The sequence below is a fragment of the Erinaceus europaeus genome, chromosome 5 (assembly GCF_950295315.1).
Source record: "Erinaceus europaeus chromosome 5, mEriEur2.1, whole genome shotgun sequence".
Lineage (NCBI taxonomy): Eukaryota > Metazoa > Chordata > Mammalia > Eulipotyphla > Erinaceidae > Erinaceus > Erinaceus europaeus.
In genome coordinates this window covers 94,026,351-94,051,256 of record NC_080166.1, presented here as the reverse complement: position 1 = coordinate 94,051,256, position 24,906 = coordinate 94,026,351, and the positions used below count along the sequence as shown (strand labels likewise).

Below are 24,906 nucleotides of genomic sequence, written 5' to 3'. Positions count from 1 at the left end.
TTCTGGAAAGAAAAAGAAAACCTCAAAACAAATAAAATCCAAAGAAGGTATTTCCTAGAAGGATAGCAGAGCATGTCTTTTAGTCACTATCTTAAGTCCCTCTGAAATAGTTCACAATCATCTATGAATGGGACAAATATGGTAATGAATGCTAAGGGGGGGGGGCTAGGACCTGTTGGGAGAGGCTGCCATCCACTGTCAGAAGCCAAATGTTCAGGACTAAGGAAGACATGAAATGAGTCAGGTGGCTCTTTCTGAGCAAGAGTCCATCTTGCCAGCTCTCCAGCTTGGCAGTGGCTGAGGAAGGATGAGCCTAACTCTCAGATAACATGTTGGAGGGGCTCAGAGACACAGAGGAAGCAGCCTACTCCTGGAGACTTAGCTAGGACTGTTGGTGACCAGCAGTTTAACAAATCCAGCAACTCATATTTACATTGAGCCTGAAGGACACTGCCAGGCTATCTTTGTCATCACTGGGACATTTGAGAAGGAACACCTCCTGCCCTTTCCCTCTGCAGCGAGCTGAGCAGTGATACTGCTATCAAGTGCCCTTGTCCCTCCCCACCTCTCCCACCATCTTCAGCCCTGAGACTTGCCTTTATGCTCACCAACTTCTGTTGATTCTGATGTTCCTTCCCTAATTCCCAAGGGTAAGTCCAAGTTTATTCATATTCAATCTTTTTTTAATAGTTTGTTTTTAAAGGATAAAGTCTTTTTAATTTTTTTATTATCTTTATTTATTGAATAGAGACAGCCAGAAATTGAGAGGGAAGGGGGTGACAGAGAAGGAGAGAGACAGAGAGACACCTACAACACTGCTTCACCACTTGCAAAGCTTTCCCCCTGCAGATGGGGACCCGGGGTTTGGGAAACCCCAAGCACTCAATCTTTATCCCATGGCCTGCTACAATGTGTGGTTTCTTCTAGGTGTCACAGAGGATGTTGCAGTTCAAATCCTAGCTCTTCCAGTTTTGACAATTAAGTTACTTAGCTTTTCAGTTGAACTGTCAAATCTAAAAGATTACCTAATCAGATGAAGAAGCTACTTGGCTTCTAAAGTTTTATTTATGCATTTATGATAGAGTAAGCCAGTCCATCACTGTGGTACATGTGATGCCTGGAACTGAACCCAGGAGTTCATGCTTGAGAGTTCAATACTTTTAGCTCCTGCACCACCTCTAAGAGGCAAGTTACTTAGCTTTTACCCTTCTATGTGCCTTCTGTAGATCTAAGACAAATAATACTTGCTTGATGGGCTTTCATAACACTCAGTTATTTGGGGCTGGACTGTGGTGCACCGAGTAGAGCACATTCACCAAGATCCAGTTAAATCCCAATCCCCACCTGCAGGAAAAAGTGGTGTAGCAGTAGTGCAGGCGTCTTTCTCTTCTTCTCTACTTATATCTCTATCATTAAAAAAGAAAAAAAGAAAATGGCTGCTGGGAGCAATGGAATTATCAAGCAGGCATAGAGCCCCAGCGATAAATCTCGTGGCAAAAAATTAATTAATTAAAATAAATAGATTCAACTAGTTAATATATGTAAAGTTCTTATTCACAGAATGGCACATAGTAAAGTAACATACAGATGATATTGGCTATTGCTGTTGCTACTAGAAGACGTAGTCCCTGCCCACACAAAAGGCTTCAGACAAGTTGGCAAACAAAGATAGTAGTCTCCTAAACAGTTAAAGAACAAGTACAGGAAAAGGAAAAGAACAAGTATAGGGGCCAGGTGGTGGTGTACATGTTACAAAGCTCAAGGACCCAGGTTCAAGCCCCTGGTCCCTACCTGCAGGGGGAAAGCTTTGCGAGTGGTAAAGCAGTGTTGCAGGTACCTCTCTGTCTCTCTCCCTATCTCCCCTTCTTCTCAATTTCTGGCTGTCTCTATAAAATAAAAATATAAGCAAATAAAATTAAAAAGAACAAGTACAGGGAGCCAGGCAGTGACATACCCTGATCTGGTTAAGCCCACATAATGCTAAGCACAAGGACTATGCAAGCATCTGGGCTTAAGCCTCAGAATCCCCACCTGCAGGAGGGATGCTTCACAAGCAGTGAAGCAGGTCTGGAGTTATCTGTCTTTCTATCTCCCTCTCTAACTCCCCCTCCTCTCTCAATTTCTCTCTGTCCTATCCAATAAAATGGAAAAAAAAAAAGGCCACTGGGAGCAGTGCGTTCATAGTGCAGGTACCTAGCCCCAGTAATAACTGTGGAGGCAAAAGAAAAAAAAGTACAAGAAATTATCAGGAGAAAGATCATTTTAGAATGACCATCAAAACCTCCTTGATGGCAGGGAGGTACTGGATACCTGCTAAGTTGATATTTGAAAGGTTCTGGTAAGGGGTCAGGCTGTTATGCACCTGGTTAAGTGACAGTGTGTAAGGACCGGGGTTTGAGTCCCTGGTCCCCACCTGCAGGGGGAAAGCTTCATAAGTGGTGAAGCAGTGTTGCAGGTGTCTATCTTCCACCTCCCTCTCAATTTCTCTGTTTTTATCCAATAAATAAATAACGTAATAAAATTTTAAAAGTAAAATTAAAATAAAGGCATTGGTAACAGAGTGGGCGGTAGGAATCAACCTGCCAATGTCCATGTTTACCATAGAAGCATTTACAAAAGCCAGACCTTCCACCTGCTGCACCTAATAAAGAGTTTTGGTCCATACCCCCAGAGGGTTAAATGTTAGGAGAAGATGACCAGAGGGCTCTGAACTCCAATTCCATCAGGACCTGGAGAGAGAAGAAGAAGAAAAAGAAGAAGAAGAAAAAAAAGATACTCAGAGGTATTAGGTTAGTCAGTGTGACTTATAAGGCAGAACTATAGAAAAAAAAAAACAGGGCAAATATATAAAATATTGGTAGATAGAACTACTGCAGTTTTCAGTGGAGGGAATGGAAACATAGAACTCTGGTGTTGGGGAAGGTGTGGATTTATACCCATTATCTTGTAGTTTTCTAAGTCAATATTAAATTACTAGTGTAAAGCTAAAGAGCACTAGTGAGATAGCTCCCCAGGGAGGGTGCCTGCTTCACTATGCTCTCAACCCAGGTTTGAGCCCCCTACACACCACAAAAGAGTACTATGGCAAGGGGGAACCTGTGTGGTGGTGTCTTTTAAATAAAAACAAACAAAAATAGACAAGCAAAATAGGTGTTGCTTTATCAAGAGGCCTAGAGACTGGCAAACAGTATTTGTGCCCCTATTTCATCACTGAGGGGAGGGGAAGGTATCACATGGAGAGGACTGCATGGGCTGCTGGACATATTGTGTCTGGGGACTTGAACTTGGGTTCTTAACAGCTCAAAACAGTAGAGTTTGCTGAGAAGCCAAGGGACCTGTATTCCCATAAACACTTTATATTTTCAGTCACAGAGGTGCTACAGCAGGGTGGTCTGGGAACTCTAGCTAGGCTGCAGGACATCTGCCTAAGACAGAGAGCAAAATTAGCTGTCTGAGGTGCCAGAAGTAGAAGCCCATTAGAACCAAAGTGTCTCCAGGCAAGAGAGGGAGGGAACAACATGTCCTCTGCACAGTTCCTGTCAGGTCTTTTTCTGTCGTTTCCTTTGGCTATTTTAACCAGATGACTGAGGCTGCTTGAATGCCATTCCAGATTTAGAAAAACTTCACTGACCAGAGTGTGAAAGTCCTGCTCTTATCTCCCTACTGTGGCTGCAATGGCTGCCAGGCAGGCTGAACAGACCACTCTGTGTTGGCCAGGAAATAACAGGTAAAAGGTATGACCACGACCAGTTCATCTTACTAAACACAGGACTGTTGTGCTTCTATGCTTAAGGGGGGGGGCGGAGTTTAAGAGAGGGGAGTTAAAAAGGAACTGTGGGGGGCCAGGTGTTGACACACTTGTTGCTGTTTCTGAAGATCTGAATTCCAGTTCTGGTCCTCACCTGTAGAGAAAGAAGCTTTACAAGTGGTGGAGAAGTGCTGTAAGTATCTCCCCTCTCTGCCTCTCTCCCCTCTCTCATTTTCATCTTTATGAAAAACAAACTATCAATCAATGGAGTGGTGCAGGGACTTAACCCCAGTGATAATCCCGGTGGCAAAAAAAGTGTGCCTGTGTGTGTGCGTGGGGCGTGTCTGTGTACTGTTTTGTACTCTGATCACACAGTGAACAGGGGCGTATAGGAAATAACCACTCTAGATTAAGTGTGAAAAAACACAGCACATGTAGAATGTGGTGTGTCCTCATCTGTGTAAGGGATAAGTTTAGTGTTAGCAGAGGATAGGTCTGGAAGGATAAACAAACTGGCTTTTAGACAGGAAACTGGGGAACATGGAGCAAGGGTAGGAATAAAACTTTCTCCACCATGAATTCTTTTAACTTTTTGAATTACTTAAGGCTTAAGTCTATATTACAACTGCCTACATATAGCCTTGTGTAAATACATGCAATAAAAAAAAATGGGGATCACCTGCACAAACATACCTCCTCACTCCTCCTAACCCCACTTTCTGGAAGTGGAGCCTCACTCCCACTTCCACCCCTATGGTGGAATAGTACATAGTAGCCAAATTCCTCTTCTCTGCTTCAACCTGTCTTCCTCTGACTGCCCTTGTCCACAGAATGCTGCCTATTTCTGCTCCCTCCAGCATGTTAAACTTCGGTGCTCTAGTCCAAAAGAAAAAAAAAAAAGGGTTTGGGGGGCGGGGCAGTAGTTCAGCGGGTTAAGCGCACATGGCGCAAAGCGGAAGTACCTGTGTAAGGATCCCGGTTCTAGCTCCTGGGTCCCCACCTGCAGGGGTGTCGTTTCACAGGTGGCGAAGCAGGTCTGCAGGTGTCTATCTCTCTCCCCTTCTATCGATTTCTCTCTGTCCTATCCAACAACAACAACAGCAATAACAACAACAAGGGCACACCAAGGGCAACAAAAGAGAGAGAAAAACACAAGGCCTCCAGAAGTACTGGATTCATAGTGCAGGCACCAAGCCCCAGTGATAACCCTGGAGGCAAAAAAAAGAAGAGAAAAGAAAAGAAGAGAAGAGAAGAGAAAAGAGAAAAGAGAAGAGAAAGGAGAAAAGAAAAAAAGAGAAGAGAAAAGAAAAATGCTAAAAGAACATTAAAGTTCAGGGGTCAGGAGACCTGGATCTCTCTAACTTGGGAGCCATCAGGTCACCTCTCAGGGTCTGCACTTCCTTAACTTAGAAAGAAGGAAGAAGATGTCAAGTTGTGGTAAATCCCATTCAGAGTATATATTACAATGCACCAGAACCCAGGGGTTCGAGCCTCAGTCCCAACCTACAGGGGGAATGCTTTGTGAGCGGTGAAGCTGTGCTCCAAGTGTCTCTATCTCTCTCACTATCACACCCTCCCATTTTGACTTCTGTCTCTGTCAAATAAAATATTTTTTAAAAAAGGACAAGTAAAATAGCTCATTTGGATAGTATGCTGCTTTGACATGTGCACAGTCCAGATTTGAGCCCATACCCACCATCCTGAAGGAAACTTCAGTGCAGTGATCTTTTTTACTATCTGAAAAATCATCCCATGAGAAGGAGTTCTAACAGATGCTCTCACCATTTGCCTCTCAGATCTCTATCCTCTCTGAAATTGAAGTGTGAACTAGACGGTACTTTCTCGAGCAAATAGAATGCAAGCCACATATGTAATTTTAAACATCTATGTCCCAGATAAGTAAATAAAACAGTGAAATGGTTTTAATGATAGACTTTATTTAACCCAGTTTATCCAAAATATTATCATTTCAGCATGCAAACCAGTAATAATCACTGAGTTTTCATTTTACTTTATTTCATTTATTTTTTAGTACTAGGTCCTTGAAATTCAGAATATACTTTGCTTTACTAGGATATCTTGATTTGGACCAGCTATATTTCAAGTGCTCAAACGCTACAGATAGCTAATGATTTCCACCTTGGACAGCACAGGTTAGAGTCTCACAGTCTTCCCTCACCTCTGACCTCACAAATGCCTAACGCTGAAGACTGATATGAGCACCTGTCTGTAGCCTTAGAAAATATCACCAATGTCAGAGCAGTTTTGGTCCTGAGTTTCTTGTCTGATGAGGAAGGTGGCTGCGGTTGCTTAACAGGTAACACAGCAGAGTGTGAGCCAAAATAAAACACAGAACTCAGAGGTGAGCCAGTAGAACAATATTGGAGGACTTCAGAGGAGACAGAATAATGGCCTGAGAAGTCAGGACACCTTTATATGCAGGCTTTTCACAACAGGTAACTCACAGGATTCCCAGAAAGCGCCTGTCAGCTCCATCAGTGAGTTTATCTAAATAACTCCCGGTGTTTTCCGAAACCTCCCAGATGCTGGCCTGGGTGACAGGGATGCAGCTATCACTCACATACTCAACATAAGTAGCACTGCACCACATTTCCCCCATCCAAAGGGCCCTCTGAGATAAGAACTTACAGATGGGTGGGGTGTGGTGCTTGAGTTGGGGGGAGGTCATAAACCAACAGTCACAAAGCTAGGGAGTGGTGGAGAAGGCATCCAAGCCTGATTCTTACACATGGCAACAAGCCACTCCCCAGACCCAAGAGTTCACATTTACTGGAGGGAGGGCTGACAGGACTGTACAATTAGAAGGCCATGGGTCACCACCACAGAAGAGGCATGAAACAGAGACTGGAAGCAGGAGACATCAGGAAAAGAGAAGAGGGAGGAACTCACTAGGCAGTGGTGGGAGGGGGAGGATATGGAAAACCCACAGATAAAAGATAAAAGCCACTTATGACTCTGTAGGCTGTATGACCTGCAAAGGTGGACCACACCCTAGGGGACATAACCCCTTAAGGACTTTTCATTAGAGAAGTTGTTGACTTGCCACTTCCAAGATTCAACCAAGGAAAAACTGATTGGCACCTCTGATATTCTTGGCATCAGTACTGATACTGACTGAGGTTCCCACAGCCTGTTTGGTCTCCAGCTGCAGAAAGACAGGCTGCTGCTGCTAGAGTCTTACATACCCCACACAGTAGTGCTGATATCTACTTGCCTAGAAACTTATAAGATTCTTGTAGCCAGTGACAGAAAACACTGAAAGGTGGCCAACAGTTGCCCATTTTTAAACACCAAGGACCCAATGCCTCCCACCCACTGACAATGAATAAAATTGTCTATTGCCTTCCAAACTCTTTTCTCTCCCCTCTGGCCAGCTCACCTGATTACCCAGTTCCATTTTCAGCTCCTTAACCTCTGAGACTGGCCTACTTTTCAAGGCCACATGAGCAGAAAACCTTGATCATTACAGACACTATGGAATATATCTAGAACAGGACAGAGAAAGGGGGTGCCAATAACAGTGGTAACCAAGGAGGGAAGGATACAGGCCTGGCCTGGTGAAATAGTTGTGGAAAAAGTACAAAATTACAACCATAGGACAGGGGTGGGAGGCTGATGTGGGGAGAGGGGGGGCAGAGTCACTGCCTGTAACAGAGGAGGGCTTGGCCACAAGCAAGCTGGAAAATTAAGCTTAAGGCCAAGATGCATGAAACAAGATCACTTTACCCAGTGAAGAAAGGCAGGCAGCTTCACTTTGCTTTTAAGAGTCAAGGTAGGGAAGGCTGGGGAGACAGAGTAATCATTAGGCAAAAATACTTGAAAGTCTGAGGCACCAAAGGTCCCAGGTTCAAACCCTGCACTACCATAAACCAGAGCTGAGCAGTACTGATAACAAGTGAAATCAGATCTGTGGATGGGTGCATAAAGGAGAACAAAGAGGGCCTCTCTTACCTCACACTAAATATGGGTCTGGGGCCAGGGAGATAGCACAATGGTTATGCAAAAAGGCTTTTATACCTGAGGTCCCAGGTCTAATCCCCAACATCATAAACCATAGCTGAGCAGTGCTCAGGCTAAAAGAAAAAAGAAAAAAAAAATCCTAATTAGTTGGGGAGGGGGGTGGGAGGGGAGTTTTCAGAGCTTTTTGGAAGCAGTGAAGCTAAAGGTTAAAGGCTAAAAGTCAGTCACCACATCATCTGGATTTTCCTGAACTTTCAAGCTTTCCTGACATCATAACCCGAAAACATCAGCCTCTTGCCACTGCCAGAAAGTTGTTTCATGAACATACACTCCTGCAAACTCCTCATGAGGGTTCTGGGTAGCTATATTGGATGACTTGTCTCCCCTGGAGCCACTCTTGCATGTGACCTGCTAAGTCCATGGGCAGTGGGCAAAGACCACGTTCAGCTCCTGGAACAGCTCTTTCTAGTAAGTAGTTGACCCTGCTCAGGTAGGAGGTCTAGTCAGCAACAGGAAATGGGTCACCATGGATGAGAGACTCCGCTTCTGTGGCCGCAGACATGGGAAGATGGGAAGAAGAGACTGAGTGGGGTGGGGAAGGTCACTCAGTCGTGGGTGGGCACTTGGTAGAGGGGAGAAAATACGGCCCCCCGAATTCGATGGAAGATTTGAAGCAGCTTGTAGAGGAAGGGCAGGGAAGAAGGAGAAGCTGTGGAAAAGAGGGAAATTTGCTGTCAGTTTGCTTTTCCTCATGACTCACCTCCTACCCCTCAGGAACTTTACAACCTTGAGATTGTGTTTTTTTTTTTTTCCTCCAGGTGCTGGGCTCGGTGCCTGCACCATGAATCCATCGCTCCTGGAGGCCATTTTTCCCCCTTTTGTTGCCCTTGTTGTAGCCTCCTTGTGGTTATTATTATTGCCATTGTTGATGTTGTTTGTTGTTGGATAAGACAAAGAGAAATGGAGAGAGGAGGGGAAGACGGGGGGGGGGGGGGGAGAAAGATAGACACCTGCAGACCTGCTTCACCACCTGTGAAGCGACTCCCCTGCAGGTGAGAAGCCGGGGGCTCAAACTGGGATCCTTACACCAGTCCTTGCGCTTTGTGCCACATGTGCTTAACCCACTGCACCACCGCCAAACCCCCGAGATTGTACATTCTTAAGTGTACTTTTAGGGTTAATGCCATTTTCTCCACCTTCCCTCCCAAACAAAAAATATCACTTTCTTTAAGACATGCTCTTTGGGATTTTATTTATTTTTCTGATTCTTCTTTTCTTTTCTTTTTTTTAAGGTTTGTATTATTTATTTATTGAATAGAGATAGAAACTGAGGAGGAAGGGAGAGAGAGAGATAGATAGATAGACAGAGAGAGAGAGAGAGAGAGAGAGAGATGGAGACCCGAAGTTCTGCTTCATCACTTGTGAAGCTTGAACCAGGGCCGTTGTGCACTGTATGTAATGTATGCACCTAACCAGGTGCACCACTGCCTGGCTCCTCCAGGATGTATTTTCTCTACGTAGATTATAGTAATTTTAAATTTGGGTTACAGTGATATTGAATTTGCTGAGGAGAAGAACCAAAGTTACTGTATCATCAAACCACTTTTTGATATAAAAAGAAATACTAGTAGCTGGGATATAATTCAATGATAGAAAGCATGGTTTACAAGTTTGAGGCCCCAGGTTCAATCCCTGGTACCCACCCATTAGGGAGATACACTCAAAATGAGACTTTTTACTAGGGACAGTGTGGTGATGCTTTGGTAGGTAGTACACATTACAGTGTGCAAGGAATCAGAATCAAGCCCGTGGTCCCCACCTGCAGGGGTAAAACTTCACAAATGGTAAAGCTGTGCTACAACTGTCTCTCTTTATCACTCTCTATCTCCCCTTTCCTTCTCATTTTCTCTCTGTCCTATCAAATAAAATAGAAAATAAGTAAATGCTTTTTTAAAAAGATACTTTCTACAACATTCTTTTTTGTATCTTTGAAATTTCAAATGTGACTATACTACTTTCTATGGAATTCACTTACAGTGGAAAGATTACAGTCATCTCACTGAAAATGAGAGCTGTTGCTGGTTTGTTTCCTTATCTAAATTATTGATGTTTTGCTTCTCTTAAATAATTTTTTTTAAAAAAGTTATTTTGTAAAGAAAGCTGCTGACAGTCTGCCCTCTCTCTGTCCTTTGCACTGAACCCCAGCTGCAGACCATCCTGGGTTCTCTTCTCGGCATCAACCCCATCATTGAATCAAGATGGTTCACCAGGGCACTTTGCTGTCACTGTTTTTAGTATTTACTTCTTTAGAGAGAGGAAACGAAAGCCATCGCTCTGGCACATGTGATGCCAAGGATGAAACTGAAGACCTTCAGCAAGCGAGCAAAGCTTGTGCTCCACAACTGAAGAAAGAAGCTAATAAAACATCTCTGAACTTTGTGGAAAAAAAAAGACTGCTGGGTAAGACAAAGGGGAATAGGAGAAACGGAGATAGTCTAACAGTTAAATTAAAAAATGGCAGTTTTAAAAATAGGCGAAATAGAAACACCAAAATAGCACCTGGATAGTGAACCTGTTTTGCCATGTGTGTGATAGAGGTTCCAGCCATACCCCCACTGCACTGGAAGAAGAACTGGTGTTGTATTATCTTTCCATGTGCCTGGCTATTTCTGCCTCTCTCTTTCCATCTGAAAAAGTCAGTCTGGAACAGTGTGTAGACATAAGTTAGTCATTTTTCTCATGGGATTTCAGGATTTTTTGCTTGTTTGTTTTTTGTGTTTATTATTTTCTTTGCCATCGGAGCTCCAATGCTCCATGTGGATGTTTTCAGAGACATGGAGACACCACAGCATTAAAGGTCCCCACAGTACACTAGGAGCTAGGGCTTGAACCCAGGCCATTCACATGGCAAAGCAAGCACTCTCCTAAGGGAGCTAACTTACCACCCCAGTTCCTAGGTTTTTCAGCAACAATAATGAGAGAGAGAGAGAGAGAGAGAGAGGAAAGTGCCATTCTGGTCTTCCATTCTGAAAGTTGTATAATTCCATACAGTATAAGAAATTGAGCCCAGGATCTCAAATATGTACTGGCTACCTCTTCAGCCCAATTATTATTATTATTATTATTGTTGTTGTTTTAGTTTTTAGAATTAGAGAGGAGGAGCACAAAACACTACTTCACTGTCCATGGGGTTCTACTTCCTGCTGTCATTTAGTACAGTGGCTATACCCACAGCTTCATGCATACAAGGTGGGTGTTGAGTTCCTTGGCTTTCACTTGCTTTATGTATTTTAAAATTAACATGTTTCTTAGACATTGAGAGAGGATGGGGAAAGAAGATATTTTTATTTGTGAGGTTCTAGTCAGAGCACACCCCCTGGATAAAGTAGATGACTAAGGCTCAGAGTCAAGGCTTAAGGACCACCAAGGTAGAGTCTATCAACTCCACTCTGCACTCATGGATTTTATTTGGTTCTGGCCTCTCTCTGGAGATGGGATGGGTGTGGCTCTTGTTCATTCCAGAAAGCCCTCCTTGAAGAACAGACTCAGAGAGAAAGGGCACAGGAAGGACTTCCACCTTCAAAAGATGCCCACAGGCCAAGCACCTGTTGACTGCCTCTCCCCACCAGGAAGACCTGCATCACTCACCTGGATCAAACCTCACCACCAAGACACAGAGGAGAACAGCAGCCAGGATGCTCTTTTTGAAGGGCAAGGAACAGAAATGTCTCACTGCAAAGTCCCAAAACTTTTGAAGCAATGTCAGTAGTGATAAAAACTTGCTAGAGGAGGTACCTGGGCAAAGAGACAGAGGTAGATCATGAGAACCGGCTTGCCCAGCTTAAGCCTAATTGCAAACATGGAATAAAAGGTAAAAGGGTGCTCTTCTTGTGTCCTTTATGAAGTAGATCTGAAAGAAATTCCAAAAATATCTGAAGGATAGAATGCATCACTAAATATCTCTATGTTCACTAGCTCTCAATGCAAATCAACACAACAATAAGATTAACACCTGTGAGAATGACTAACATTCAAAGACAAGAAACAACAAATGCTGAAGAATGTGCAGACAGAAGGAACTCTTGTATACTTTTGGTGGGAACAGAGCATTGTGGAAATCTCTATGGTCACAGGATGTGGATTGGTGAAATAGCTCATTTGACAGGTGTGCTGCTTTGTTATGTGTACAGCCTAAGTACAAACCCGATTTCTACCCCATTAAAGAAAGCTTTGTGGTTTCTTCATCTCTCTATATGCCTCTCTCTCTCTCTCTTTTAAGTTTATTATTATCCTTACTCATGGGATAAAGACAGCCAGAAATCGAGAAGAAAGGGGAGGTAGAGAGGGAGAGAAACAGAAGACACCTGCAGAACTGCTTTACCATTGGCAAAGCTTCCACTCTGCAGGTGGGGAATGGGGGCTTGAACCTGGGCCCTTAAGCATTGTAACATGTGCGCTCAACCAGGTGCACCACCACTCACCCCCCAATCCCCCTCTATCTTTAGCTGAAAAAAGTCAGCCTAGAGTGGTGAAGCTTGAGAAATAAGGCCCACTCCTACCACTAGAAAAAAAAAAAAAAAAAGAAAGTTGCAGGGGAGTCGGGTGGTAGTGCAGCGGGTTAAACACAGGTGGCACAAAGCACAAGGACCAGCATAAGAATCCCGGTTCGAGCCTCCAGCTCCCCACCTGCAGGGGAGTCACTTCACAGGCAATGAAGCAGGTTTGCAGGTGTCTGTCTTTCTCTCCCCCTCTCTGTCTTCCCCTACTCTCTCCATTTCTCTCTGTCCTATCCAACAAGGACATCAACAACAACAATAACTACAATAATAAAACAAGGGCAACAAAAAGGAAAATAAATAAATATAAAAAAAAGAAAGTTTCAACCAGTGCCACCTTCACAACCTTCATGTTTGACTTCAGACAGTAACCAGAGATGCCAGGCCAAGGATGTCAACCCTACAGCTCTAATACTCTGCCACCAAGTGGTAGAAGCTACCGTGGTGCCAACCTAACTTCCCTGGGCATCATCAATGAGTCCTAGAGCCCCACCTCCCCAGAGCCCTACCCCACTAGGGTAAGAGAGAAACAGTCTGGGAGTGTGGATCGACCTGTCAACACCCAGGTCCTGCAGAGAAGCAATTACAGAAGCCAGACCTTCCACTTTCTGCACCCCATAAAGATCTCTGATCCATACCCCTAGAGGGATAAAGAATAGAGAACTTTGCAATGGAGGGGACGGGATGTGGAACTCTGGTGGTGGGAATTGCATGTAATTGTACCCCTCTTAACCTACAATCTTGTTGAACATTAATTAATCACTAATAAAAATTATTAAAAAAATGAAAGAAAAAACTTGATAAAATCCAGTTATATCATTTCTGGGAACTTACAGAGTACAGTAACAATAATGTGAATAGATGTATACACTCCTATATTTACTGTGGCATTATTTACAACAGGTAAGAAAATGCTGGAAACAACTTCAGTTTCCACCAACAAATGACTGGACAAGGAAGATGTGGTTTGTATATACAATGAAATACTGCTCAGTTACAAAAAGCAAAGAAATCCTGCCATTGATGTCAATATATGTGGGCCCAGAAAGCATTATGCTTAGAGAAATAAACCAAACAAAGAGAAACACCTCCTACTTTCACTCATATGTGACATACAAAGAAACAATGCAGATAGGAGAGTAAATGAAATAAAAATAATCTTCTTGACAATAAGACTAAACAAGTGGTTGCCAGACAGGAAAGGGGAGAAAAGTGTAGGTCAATTAGATAAAAGAGGTCATCTGCAGGGTAGAAGATAAAGTTAGATGTTTTTTAAAAACATAGTTATAGAACTCTATTTAAGAAAAGAAAATCACTTTTGTTCTCATTTTGTAGTAGAAAATGAGTAGTGTCTCAGAGAATGAAATCCAAAGTGACCTGTGGTGTGTTAAACCATAAACGTTCCACACCCATCCAAAAAGATCTGTGTACACATATGTTCTTAGCAGCACAATTTGTAATAGCCAAAACCTGGAGGCAACCATGTGTCCAACAACAGATGAGTAGCTGAGCAAGTTGTGGTATATATATACACAATGGAATACTACTCAGCTGTAAAAAATGGTGACTTCACCGTTTTCAGCTGATCTTGGATGGACCTTGAAAAATTCACATTAAGTGAAATAAGTCAGAAACAGAAGGATGAATATGGGATGATCTCACTCTAAGGCAGAAGTTGAAAAACAAGATCAGAAGAGCAAACACAAGTAGAACCTGAACTGTAATTGTCGTATTGCACCAAAGTAAAAGACTCTGGGGTGGGTTGTGGGGGGTGGGGGAGGAATACAGGTCCTTCAGAGGACCTAGTGGGAGTTGTATTGTTATATGGAAAACTGAGAAATGTTATGCATGTGCAATCTATTGTATTTACTGTCGAATGTAAAACATTAATTCCCCAATAAAGAAAAAAAAATCATAAACATCCAATTGTCTTTACAAAAAAGAAGAAGTAGCTACAAAAGTCTGATTTGTGAGAAGGTGAAGAGTAAGTGGAGCTTTTGAATTGAAGAAAGTGAGACACAGTAAATTTTGTCACTCATAGTGACCTACGTCTGCATCTCTTTTCCTGCCACGGCCTTTTGTTGTATAGAAGTTTCACATATTTTTCATTCTTTTCTTATTCTATAGGCAATATCTAAGCAGGACTTCAAAAACTATATACAGTGTTCTTTCTCTCATCAATATTCCCCCTCCTTTCTAGCCATCATGTACATAGTATTATCTCTTCCAGTTACTACTTTCCTAGGCAAAATTTTTTAATAAAATAGTACTGTGGCGGGTTTAGAACTGGATTCTTTGTGGTAAACTTAATGCAGACTATGCAGGTGCTGTTTTCCAATGCTGTACATCTGAGACTTATATAAAACTGTAAAGCAATGTTGCAAGTATGTGTGTACGTCCTCATGGGAACTTCATCACCCTGAGCTGACTTTTCACAGACATGCGGAGACAGCAACTGAGAAAGAAAGATATAACAGCAGCTAAGCTTCCTCCAGAGAGGTGGGGGCTGGGCTTGGGTCGGGGTCATGTGCATGATAAAGCAAGAATACTGTGCTGGTGAGCTATGTTACTAGCCTCCTCAAATTTTTAACAACAAGTATTTTTTAAAAATAAGTAAATCATATTTAGAGTAGGGAATATATTTTATTTTGTCACTTTCAACACCGACAGCCATTTTCTGGGGGAGAAAGACTATCATCACCTTATAAGAGGACTTGGACACCCTCATTATTTTATAACATTTTGGTCTAAGCTAGAAGCATGGAGTCACAAAAATAATAGTTCTTAACTACCACATTATTTAAAAGAAGTAAAAGGCACCTGGAACATATTTGTGAGAAACTCAAGTTTTGGCTTATGGATAGAAATGTAGCACCCAGTCTTTACAGAACAGCTGAATTTGCCATCAAACTCCTTTCCCCCATTGTTGCCTCCATAAGGGGTTGAAGGCTAGAGGGTTGGAGGTCACAGGTGATCCTTGAAGAAAACAGCCTGTCTGCAATGTGCAATGAAGTGAACCTAGCTCAGCAGGTCCATGCTATTTAGGCACACAAAGAAAAGCCCTTTGGAGGGGCCAGCTGGTAGTACGCCTGGTTAAGAGCACATTACCATGCACAAGGACCTAGACTCAAGTCTTTGTTTCCCACCGGCAGGAAGAAATCTTCATAAGTAGTGAAGCAGTGCTGCAGGCCTCTCTCTCTTTCTCTCTCCCTCTACTTCTCCTTCCCTTCTCAATGTCTCTCTGTCCTACCAAATAAAAAAATTAAAGTAAAAACAGTTAATAAAACAGAAAAGCAAATCCCTTTGCAGAAGTAGTTCACAGTTAACTCATAGCTGGAGGGGAGAAGGCTATTCTACACAGTATGTTACCAAGAAAAAACATGGCAGCCCAGTAGGTGGCACAATGCATAAGTCTTAGACTCTCAAGCATGAGGCCCTAAGTTTGGATCCTCAGTATAATATGTGCCAGAGTAATATTCTGGTTTTCCTTTTCTTTTCTCATTAATAAGTAAGCAAATAAGTATTTTTTAAAAAGAAAACACAAGTGTCAATTAAAAAGATAAACAAACAAAAAACCCGCCATAAAATGCGTAAGGAAGAAATTCCCTCTCGAAGTATCCACAGATGAAATGAACTGCTTTCAGAAACAGAATTTTGGGATTATCCACGTATAAATATCATGAATGAATACTCAAAGAAACAGACATAAAAAATATTCAAGGCAGACAACAATAATTATTACAACAATAAAGCAACAAGGGAAACAAAAGGGAATAAATAAATAAATTTATAAAAAAAATATTCAAGGAAGAGGGAAAGGTCTGTAGTAAGGATTTTTATTTTGTAAAGCCATCAAAATAACTCAGGTGAATAGTGCTGTGTACTCCAGGTTCAAGACCAGCCCCTACCACACTGAAGGAGTTTTGTTATTATGGTTTCTCTTCTTCTTTAACACCAACAGAAGCCAGCCTGGAGCAAGCCTTGTCAACAAAAATAAATAATAAATAAAGTCTTTCTCTAACAAATCTGTTCCCCCTCCCAACACACACACACACACACACACACACACATACACACACACACACCAATGTGTAGTGTTGTTTATATGATGCAGTTAATGTACATTGCTGGGGCTTGAAGTAGCTTCCTGATAGTAACCACCTTATGAAAGTGCTCTTTAATGTGAGGAGGGCTGCCCCCTGAATGGGGTGAACATCAAACACTGTAGAAGATACTAGTAGGTGCAGCCAGAAAAGCAGACAAGAGGTTGGGTAGGGAGGGAGCTGACGGTGAAGATAAGTAATTGTTACCTCCTAAGTCAAGTTAGCAGGCTATCCTGTTTGCTTACTGTCTACTGCCTGTCCCCAGGTATACCTCAGCTATGTCTGCATGTGGGTCAGCATTTAAAGAGGGACAGCCCATCTGAGCCAGCAAAACAGACCAAAATGAGAGGACCCCAAGAAGAAGGGGACTTTCAAGGAGACAATCTTTATAAAAAGTTTTTGGGGGAGTCGGGCTGTAGTACAGCGGGCTAAGCACAGGTGGCGCAAAGCATAAAGACCGGCATAAGGATCCCGGTTCGAACCCCGGCTCCCCACATGCAGGGGAGTCGCTTCACAGGCGGTGAAGCAGGTCTGCAGGTGTCTATCTTTCTCTCCTCCTCTCTGTCTTCCCCTCCCTCTCTCCATTTCTCTCTGTCCTATCCAACAACAACAACAACAATAATAACTACAACAATAAAAAAAAAACAAGGGCAACAAAAGGGAAAAAAATAAATAAAATAAATATTTAAAAAAAAAAAAGTTTTGGGGTAGTAACACTTCAGTACACACACAATGAATTGCTCCCAAGCTCCTAGGAATGTCACAAGGAAGCCCAAGGCCCAGGGGGGAGGCCACAAGTTCACTTAACAGAGGTCATAGGACAGTGCCCTACCTTCCTGGTCTGGCACCTGGGTCTTCTCAGTGCTGGCGCTGTGCTGGCACTTCTGCTGTTGCCTGGCTGCACTGATGGCCTGGAGTGCCTCCTGTCTCTGGTCCTCACTGAAGGTTGCAGCATCTACCACAAGCAACTCAGCCTCAGACAAGTAGCCCAGAGGCAGCAGCACTTGTCGCAGGTGGAGTTCTGCCACTGCTCTGTATTCTGGAAGGCACTGGTTGTCTGGGTCTTGAAGCCAGGCTCTGACCACATCTAGCATGGCTTCAGGCTCTTGCATTTTGCTGTATAGAAGAACACTGCAGCCAAAGATAATCCAGTCCCAAAAAAGAATAGTTAGTGATTCACAGTGGCTTCATCTCTCACAAGCACTGCCCTTCTACCCAGCTCCTCCCTTGTCCCCCTTCCCTCCCCTATGGAAATGATGACATAAGAATTTGAAATTATTCAAGAGTGGGAGAACCACTGTCATTTCCAATGGAGGGAATGATGATAGAAATGGCATGGAATTGTACCCCTGTTATCTTGTAAGTTTGTAAACCAATATTAAACCACTAATAAAAAATAATTCAAAATTGAGGGGGAATGCCTAAGAAGTATCAATACACCCCTTTTGTATCATTCCATTTCACATCCATTGACAGCTTCTTTTTCTCTTTTTCCTATATCACATTCCTTAATTCCCCTTTTCTCATCCTTCACTCCTGAGATCTGAGTGGAAAAAAAAAAAAATCTGAGAGGGGCTAGCAGGTCGTTCAGAGGTAGAACATCTATCTCACATGTGTGAGGCGCTCTAGGTTCAATCCCAGCACCACACGAGAGAAGCAAAGAAAGACAAGATAAATGGAAATCCATTGATGGAGTGATGTTTTGGTCTCTCTCTCTCTCTCTTTTACAAAACTTTTCTTTTTTAATAAAATACTTTTTACAACAACATGAAAAACAAAAACAGCATAGATGTTAAAAGCACTCTGACTTCTTTCTCTGCTCTTGTCTCTCATAAATAAATTAATAAATTGGGTCAGAGAAGTGATTCAGCACAAGTCTTGCATGCATGAGGCCCTGGATTTAATCCCCAGCAGCATCAACAAAACAAGACAAAACTAAATAAATGCATAAAACATAACCCACAAGGGCCAGCAATATATCTCACCTGGATAATGTGCCTGCTCTGTCAAGTTCAAGTCTGCCACACTGCACTGGAAGAAGCTTTGGTGATGAAATATCTTTTCCTCTCTCCCTCTGTCTCTGACTTTCTATTTGCAAAAAAACTTGGCACAGAGCAGTGAAGTCCTGATCAAATCCAGAAAAAAAAAAAATCAGGAAAAGTTAAATTTGGAAGGAAATGGCAGAGAGAGAGGGAAAAGAGGTTTCACACTAATGGATGCCAAACTCCCTTGTTCCTGGTATGATCTAATGAAAAGGCAACAAGAACTTACCATAGCTCCAGGACTTTGGGGGGTAGCTTTTCAGGGATGTGATAATTCTGAAGAACCCAGGGCCGTACTTCTCTCCACCGATTCAGTTCTGCTAGGGCCTGGATCCCCACAACACAAAGGGAGCATTTCACCTCCAAGGAGCTGTCGGTAGAAAAGCCAGTTGAGGTTTAGAAGTGGTTTCCCTCCATTTCCACGCCTACCTGTGCCCAGCACTTTCCCTTCTCATCTTAGCAGCCAACACCTCTGTCATTCTTCTTAATATTCTTCTGGGTCTCACAGTTACAAGTCATCACATGGACCTTAGCACATACAAAATTGCCATTTCTTATGGAAGTTAAAAGTTCCCGTAAGTAAATCTCTTAGAGGCAGGCCAATGTGCTTGCTATGTCATACACACAACTCAGGCTAGGGCCCAGCCCCCTGCACACTGAAAGAAGAGAAGCTTCAGGTATGTGGTGACTTTTATTTTGCCTGTCTTAAAACACACACACACACACACACACACACACACACACACACACACCAAAACAAATAAGAAGAATGGCCTGAAGTAGTGAAGAAATCTCTTAAGAGGTAAAAGAACTCTAGACCATCATACATCTTTGTATACAGGTACATTCAATTTAAATAGCTAGGAGAGATACATTCACTCTTGAAGGGAAAAGAGCATCAGTGCTGCACAGATGTTTAAGTGGGGTGGTAAGAAGAGCTGGAGCAAGAATTTGTTTAGTGAAGAAACAGGCATGGAGCAAAATATCTATAAAACTCTCTAAACCAACCATGTAGCACCAGCTAATGAGGTACGTCCAGACACCTAGAGTCAAAACAGTCTTCATTTTCTGCAATAGGCCTCAACCAATCTCCTAAAAACATAGCCAGAGAACCCCAGTACGTCCTACCTTGAGTTCAGATTTGACTATTCCACCCACCACATCCCAAGAAAGGTTTAATCCAATTTCACAATCCACTGAGACATCATGCCTTCCACTACCAGAAAAAAAAAACTAGAAGCATTGAAAGAGCAACCCAAAACCACATTTTTCTTCACGTTAGTGATTTAATCCAATCCTTCAAGCAGACTCCTATGCAGAATCTCATTCCCATTCATTCAACAAAGTCAAAAGCTAGTCTGGAGGGGGGTGTGTACTTAGTAGGTCATCCATCACAATTTACTGAACCCATTTATTGAATCAACTGAATACTCTATGCACATTCTACTTCCCCCTGTCATCCTACACTGGAACAGGGAGCAAAGAAGAAGCTGTGAGTTCCCCACCTCTGCTGAAGGTCCACTTCCTCTCTGCACAGTGACACACATCAGTCTCTAAGCCAAGAATCACTGATGGAAACAAGACTGGGGTTACCTGGGAATGATGAAACTCTTGTGACATTGGGTAAGCACCAATCACCAGGAAATGAGCAGAACTTACTCGCTCAAGGATCCCTCCGCCTGGGCCAGGCTCTGGCAGGCCCGCTGGCAAGTTTGCAGTGCAGCCACAAAGTCCCGGTCCACCACCAAGAGGTCGGCCGCCTCCTCCAGCAGAACCGCGGCTGCAGTGGGGGCTGGGCCTGTGAGCACTAGCTCGCTGCTCCTCAGGGGCCCTCTGACTCCTTTGAGGGAGGCCGCTGATGTGGAAAAGTCACTCTTCATGGCTAGTCTGGGTTCAGGACCTGCTTTTTCGGGTGGCAGAGTGGATGCTTCTCCTGGGGGCTCTGGGCTATCCCGAGTTGGCCTCGGAGACGGAGTTTCTCACAGCCTTACCCTCAAGCCTTCCTAAAGCCAGGTGCTGGAAAAGGAAAGGAAGTGGTCCTAAGGCACAGTCTGTGCTGGCCTCCCTCGCGGTGGATCCGACTCCAGGTGTTAAATAAAGTCGACACCTGGAGATTGCTGAGCTGTTGCATCTCTAAAAACCTGTCCCTCGCTTCTCTGGCCCCACGATAAGTACTGGAACCAACTTAGCCTGGTGATGTCCGTTCCGGATCTCTTTTGAACAAAGCGCCTCACCACTGTAGCACGACTGTGGGCGCTGACATGTTTCTAGATCTGTCACAGCCCTGCAGCCGCCTGGCCTCGCCTCCCCAGCAACGCGAAGATTTCTGGGAATTGTAGTTCTACTGCTCTTAATTCAGTAACATTGATGAAATAGGCTAGAAGATTTGGACTACACCACCCAGAGTGCTGGGAAACAGAAGCTGAAAGGAAAGAGGAAAAAAAAAAAAAAAAGGTAAACCTGCCCATGTATGGGGGAATAGGAAAGTCAAGTCTAGGTAGTGGGAAGGCCTCCTTCACAAACCAGTTTCTGGTTTCTTCAGAAGTGGCCAGAGATTATGATTGCAACAGTAGTAGTTAGCATATTAGGCAGGCAGGCTTGGAGTCCAGACACTGAATGAAACATAAAAATATAAAAAATTTTCCTTGGAACTTCCTTTCTTGTAGGTCTTATTCACATTCATCCAGTACTTAAAAGATATAGTACTATTAAAAAATGGTGATTGGGTTTCTTAACCCCATCTTGGATGGAGCTTGAAGGAATCAAGTGAGATAAGTTAGAAAGAGAAGGAATATGGGATAATCTAAGTCATAGTCAGAAGTTGAAAAATGCTAACATGACTTCCAGCCAGCCTTCCCTGCAGGGGCAGAAGAGCTCACCAGTGTGTCCTGGAACCCTGCCTCCCCACAGCCCTGCCTGCCCCACTAGGGAAAAATAGAAACAGGTTGGGGGTATGGATCGACCTGACAACGTCCATGTCCAGCAGAGAAGCAATTACAGAAGCCAGATCTCTTACCTTCTGCTCCGCCATAAAGATCTTTGTTTCATACTCCCAGAGGGATAAAGAATAGGGAAACTTCCATTGGAGGGGATGGGATATGAAGTTATGGTGGTGGGAACTGGATGAATTGTACCCCTCTTATCCCACAATCTTGTCGATCACTATTAAATCACCAATAATAAATAAATAGACAAAGTTGAAAAATAAGAAAACATAAAGTAGAACTTGGACTGGGTTTAGTGTATTGCACCAAAGTAAAGGACTCTGGGGTGGGGGGAAGGGGAAAAGAAGTTTACTACTATGCTAAGGTTTGTGTGTGATCTCATTTAATTCTTAACTATGGGGGATAATAATGAATGTTATGCCATCCTTGGAGGTGGTACAGTGACTATGGTATTGAGCTCCAAGGCATAAGGTTCTGAGTTAGATCTTCGGCATCACATGTGCCAGAGTAGCTTTCTAAGCACCCTCCCCATTTGTAAATAAGTAAGTTTAAAAATAATAATTTTTACAGCCATTTTACAAGTTAGAAAACTAGAACTCATTTAAATGTTGTGCAGGTCGTACAACTAGTAAATTAAAAAAAAAAAAAGCTGGAAATATTCATTTCCTCACAGTAAACTCCTGAGATAAGCAAAGATTCCTGCAAAGTGTGAGTTAAAGACTGAAACCACCAAAATGTTTTATGAGCATTGCTGCAGATTTACACCAGGTGAGGATCATTAGCATAATTATTGTCCTGCAAAACAAACAAGCTGACAGGTATCTCAGAGGGAAACTCCAGATTTGATCACCATATTGACCACATCCACACATCTATGCAGTGTGTTGCAGTTTTTTATATTTATTTATTTTCCCTTTTGTAGCCCTTGTTTTTTTATTGTTGTTGTTGTTATTGGTGTGTTCGTTAGATAGGACAGAGAGAGAAATGGAGAGAGGAGGGGAAGACAGAGAAGGAGAGAAAGACACCTGCAGACCTGCTTCACTGTTTGTGAAGCGACTCCCCTGTAGGAGGGGAACCGGGGGCTAGAACTGGGATCTGATGAGTTCTCTCTCGTCTCTCTCTGCCTATGTCTGCCTGTCTCTCTCTCTCTCTCTCTCTCTCTCTCTCTCTCTCTCTCTCTCTCTCTCTCTCTCTCTCTCTCTGCCTTACGAATTTCTAATGTTTCAGCACGGCTCTTGGATGGGGAATCCCCAATTTAAGTCTAGCTGCTGCACAGAATATGGCACTGGGCCACCAGACCTGGCGCTAAGTGGTTTTCTCTAGGAATCTGGGTCCCTGGTGGCCATGAGGGGGCGCTGGTGGGAGGCAGTACCTAGAGTGCTAGGCAGAGCTGAACAAAAGCACCAAGATATTCTAAGCTGTACAGGTTGACTGCTCTCTAGTCTACATCCGGAAGGCAACAGTCTCCTCTAAGGGGCCTGCTCCCCACCCACCCTGAGACACAGCTGGTGGGGATTAGGAGACTTGCACCACCTGCCCACAAGATAGGAGGAGTTGTGGTGGGTATTTATGTAGCTACTCGTGGCTCCAGGCTTTGATCACCGCTCTCCAGGTGTACAAAGTTCAGCCCTGGAGAGTTGGAAGGTGTGTTCGGTGCTTGCTTCCCAGCTATGCCTTTTGCCAGAGTCCATGCACAAGTGGTGAGGCAGAGGCTCTGATAGCCTGGCAGACTTTGCTCGAGTCCAGTATGACTGGCAAACAACTCCCGTCTGGTATCGCCAGAAAACACCCCATGTGGTATTTCCATAACTTTTGTCCAGCGTTTCCTGCAGCTTCTGTATCACAGGGGAAAGGACTGGAACTTGTCTGCTGACATCGACCCTGGCAGCAATGTGTGCCCCAAGCAGGCTGGTTGTGCACAAGGACCACCCCCACCCCTACAGGAGAAAGCCTGGAGGACCAACTCATGGAATCGGCTCAGCGCAGCTCCCCCAGGACAGGACAGAGGCGGTGTGCTACTAAGAGGAGACAGGCTACTCGCCTGAGGATGATGGAGCTGGACCACCAGGCGGGGGCACCCAGTGTGCAGAATTGATGCCCCAGGTGCTGCTCAGTACTCACGACCCACAGACTGGCCCTCCTCCAAGGCCATAGAGCTGACCTTCGCCTTGGAGCGGGTCCTCCTTCCTCTTCCTCGTGTACCTTGTCACCATCTCACTAGGCCATCACCTCCTTCCAGCAAAGGTAAAGCCAAGTTAAATCTTATTTTTCTATGGCCAGGTGGTGGTGCACCAGGCTAAGAGCACATAGTACGAAGTGCAAGGACCTGTAAAAGGACCAGCGCAAGGATCCTGGTTTGAGCCTCTGGCTCCCCACCTGCGGGGTGAGGGGTGTCACTTCACAAGTGATAAAGCAGGTCTGCAGGTGTCTATCTTTCTCTTCCTCTCTATCTTCCCTTCCCCTCTCAATTTCTCTCTGCACTATCTAAAAGAAAAAAATATCTTATTTTAACTTTGAAAAAAAAAAGTCTGTCTAGCTTTAAGGCTTTAGAGGAAAAAAAATCCAAGTGAAATGTGAAAATTCTGGGTTCAGAATTGGATTATTTCAATTTAGTTACTTCTATGGGAAAAATCAACCAAAGAAAAAACTGTCCAAGTGGACACATAAAATATAACTGTCACAGCTGCATCATGAGGTTAAAGATCTTTCAGACTTTGTAACTGAGTCCTACTACTCAAACTACTCAGCTCTCAATATATTTGCTAAGACTATGTCTGATGTAATCATTATTCCTGAAAATACTTAAAATTTTGAGGCTAAAGCTCTTTATTTGTACTAATGCTTTTCCGATACCACCAGTAAAAAAAATAAAATAAAATAAATTTTGTTTTCATCACTTGTTTTGTCACCTGACTGTGCCTTATAGAATCAATTAATGATGAATATCAAGTTAACCACCATAAGTAGAGAGTAAGCATTTATTCAGATTCAGTGGCCTGTGTAAGTGTGGGTCAGTGATCTCAGAAAGAGTTGATGGGAACTGGGAGAAATTCAGGTAATGAGAAGAAGCCTTGTTTGCAAAGAACATAATAAGCAGATTACCCAACAGTCTACTCATGGGTGAAGAACAGGCTACCCACTAGGATCCATCCTAATGGCATCATTGTAATACAGTTATGTTTCCTAAAGCAATAAGTAATTCATTTTCTGTTTTGCTGTTCACATCTTGTCATTTTGCTATTAAGAAGGAAATATTGTCTAGAGAATGCAAAGACTCTTCCTTCTACAAATAGTGTGGGGATAGCAACATCAAAAAACGTGTCACTAGGGAGTATGGAGACAGAGCAGCGGGTTAAGCACATGTGGCACAAAGTGCAAGGACCAAATTAAGGATCCTGGTTGGTGCCCTGGCTCCCCACCTGCAGGGGAGTCGAGTCGCTTCACAAGTTGTCAAGTAGGTCTACAGGTGTCTATCTTTGTCTCCCCCCCCCGTCTTCATCTCCTATTTCCATTTCTCTCTGTTCTATCTAT

At 43.4% G+C, this 24,906-nt stretch overlaps 1 protein-coding gene and 1 long non-coding RNA gene across 2 annotated transcripts; one reads left to right on the top strand and one right to left on the bottom strand.

Moving 5' to 3' along the window:
* Nucleotides 1-567: 567 nt before the first annotated feature.
* On the top strand, nucleotides 568-11,496 carry LOC132538632 (uncharacterized). Its single transcript, XR_009549990.1, has 5 exons — nucleotides 568-650; nucleotides 3,581-3,734; nucleotides 3,909-3,941; nucleotides 10,044-10,189; nucleotides 11,359-11,496. It is a non-coding gene; the product is annotated as an uncharacterized LOC132538632 (long non-coding RNA).
* Nucleotides 5,666-20,745, bottom strand: PEX26 (peroxisomal biogenesis factor 26). Its single transcript, XM_007533877.3, has 5 exons — nucleotides 20,090-20,745; nucleotides 18,660-18,800; nucleotides 17,221-17,519; nucleotides 11,378-11,524; nucleotides 5,666-8,438 (listed from the first exon to the last, which is right to left on the bottom strand). Exons 1-5 carry the CDS (start codon nucleotides 20,308-20,310, stop codon nucleotides 8,335-8,337), a joined length of 912 nt encoding a protein of 303 aa, XP_007533939.1. The 5' UTR covers nucleotides 20,311-20,745; the 3' UTR covers nucleotides 5,666-8,334.
* Between the last annotated feature and the right edge of the window lie 4,161 nt (nucleotides 20,746-24,906).

Coding starts and splice junctions, on each gene's coding strand:
- PEX26 (XM_007533877.3), bottom strand. CDS start 20,310: ATGAAGAGTGACTTTTCCACATCAGCGGCCTCCCTCAAAGGAGTCAGA. Junction 18,801..20,089: donor GCGGAGGGATCCTTGAGCGA/GTAAGTTCTGCT, acceptor TTCTACCGACAG/CTCCTTGGAGGTGAAATGCT. Junction 11,525..17,220: donor CCAGGTGCCAGACCAGGAAG/GTAGGGCACTGT, acceptor CTCTTTGCCCAG/GTACCTCCTCTAGCAAGTTT.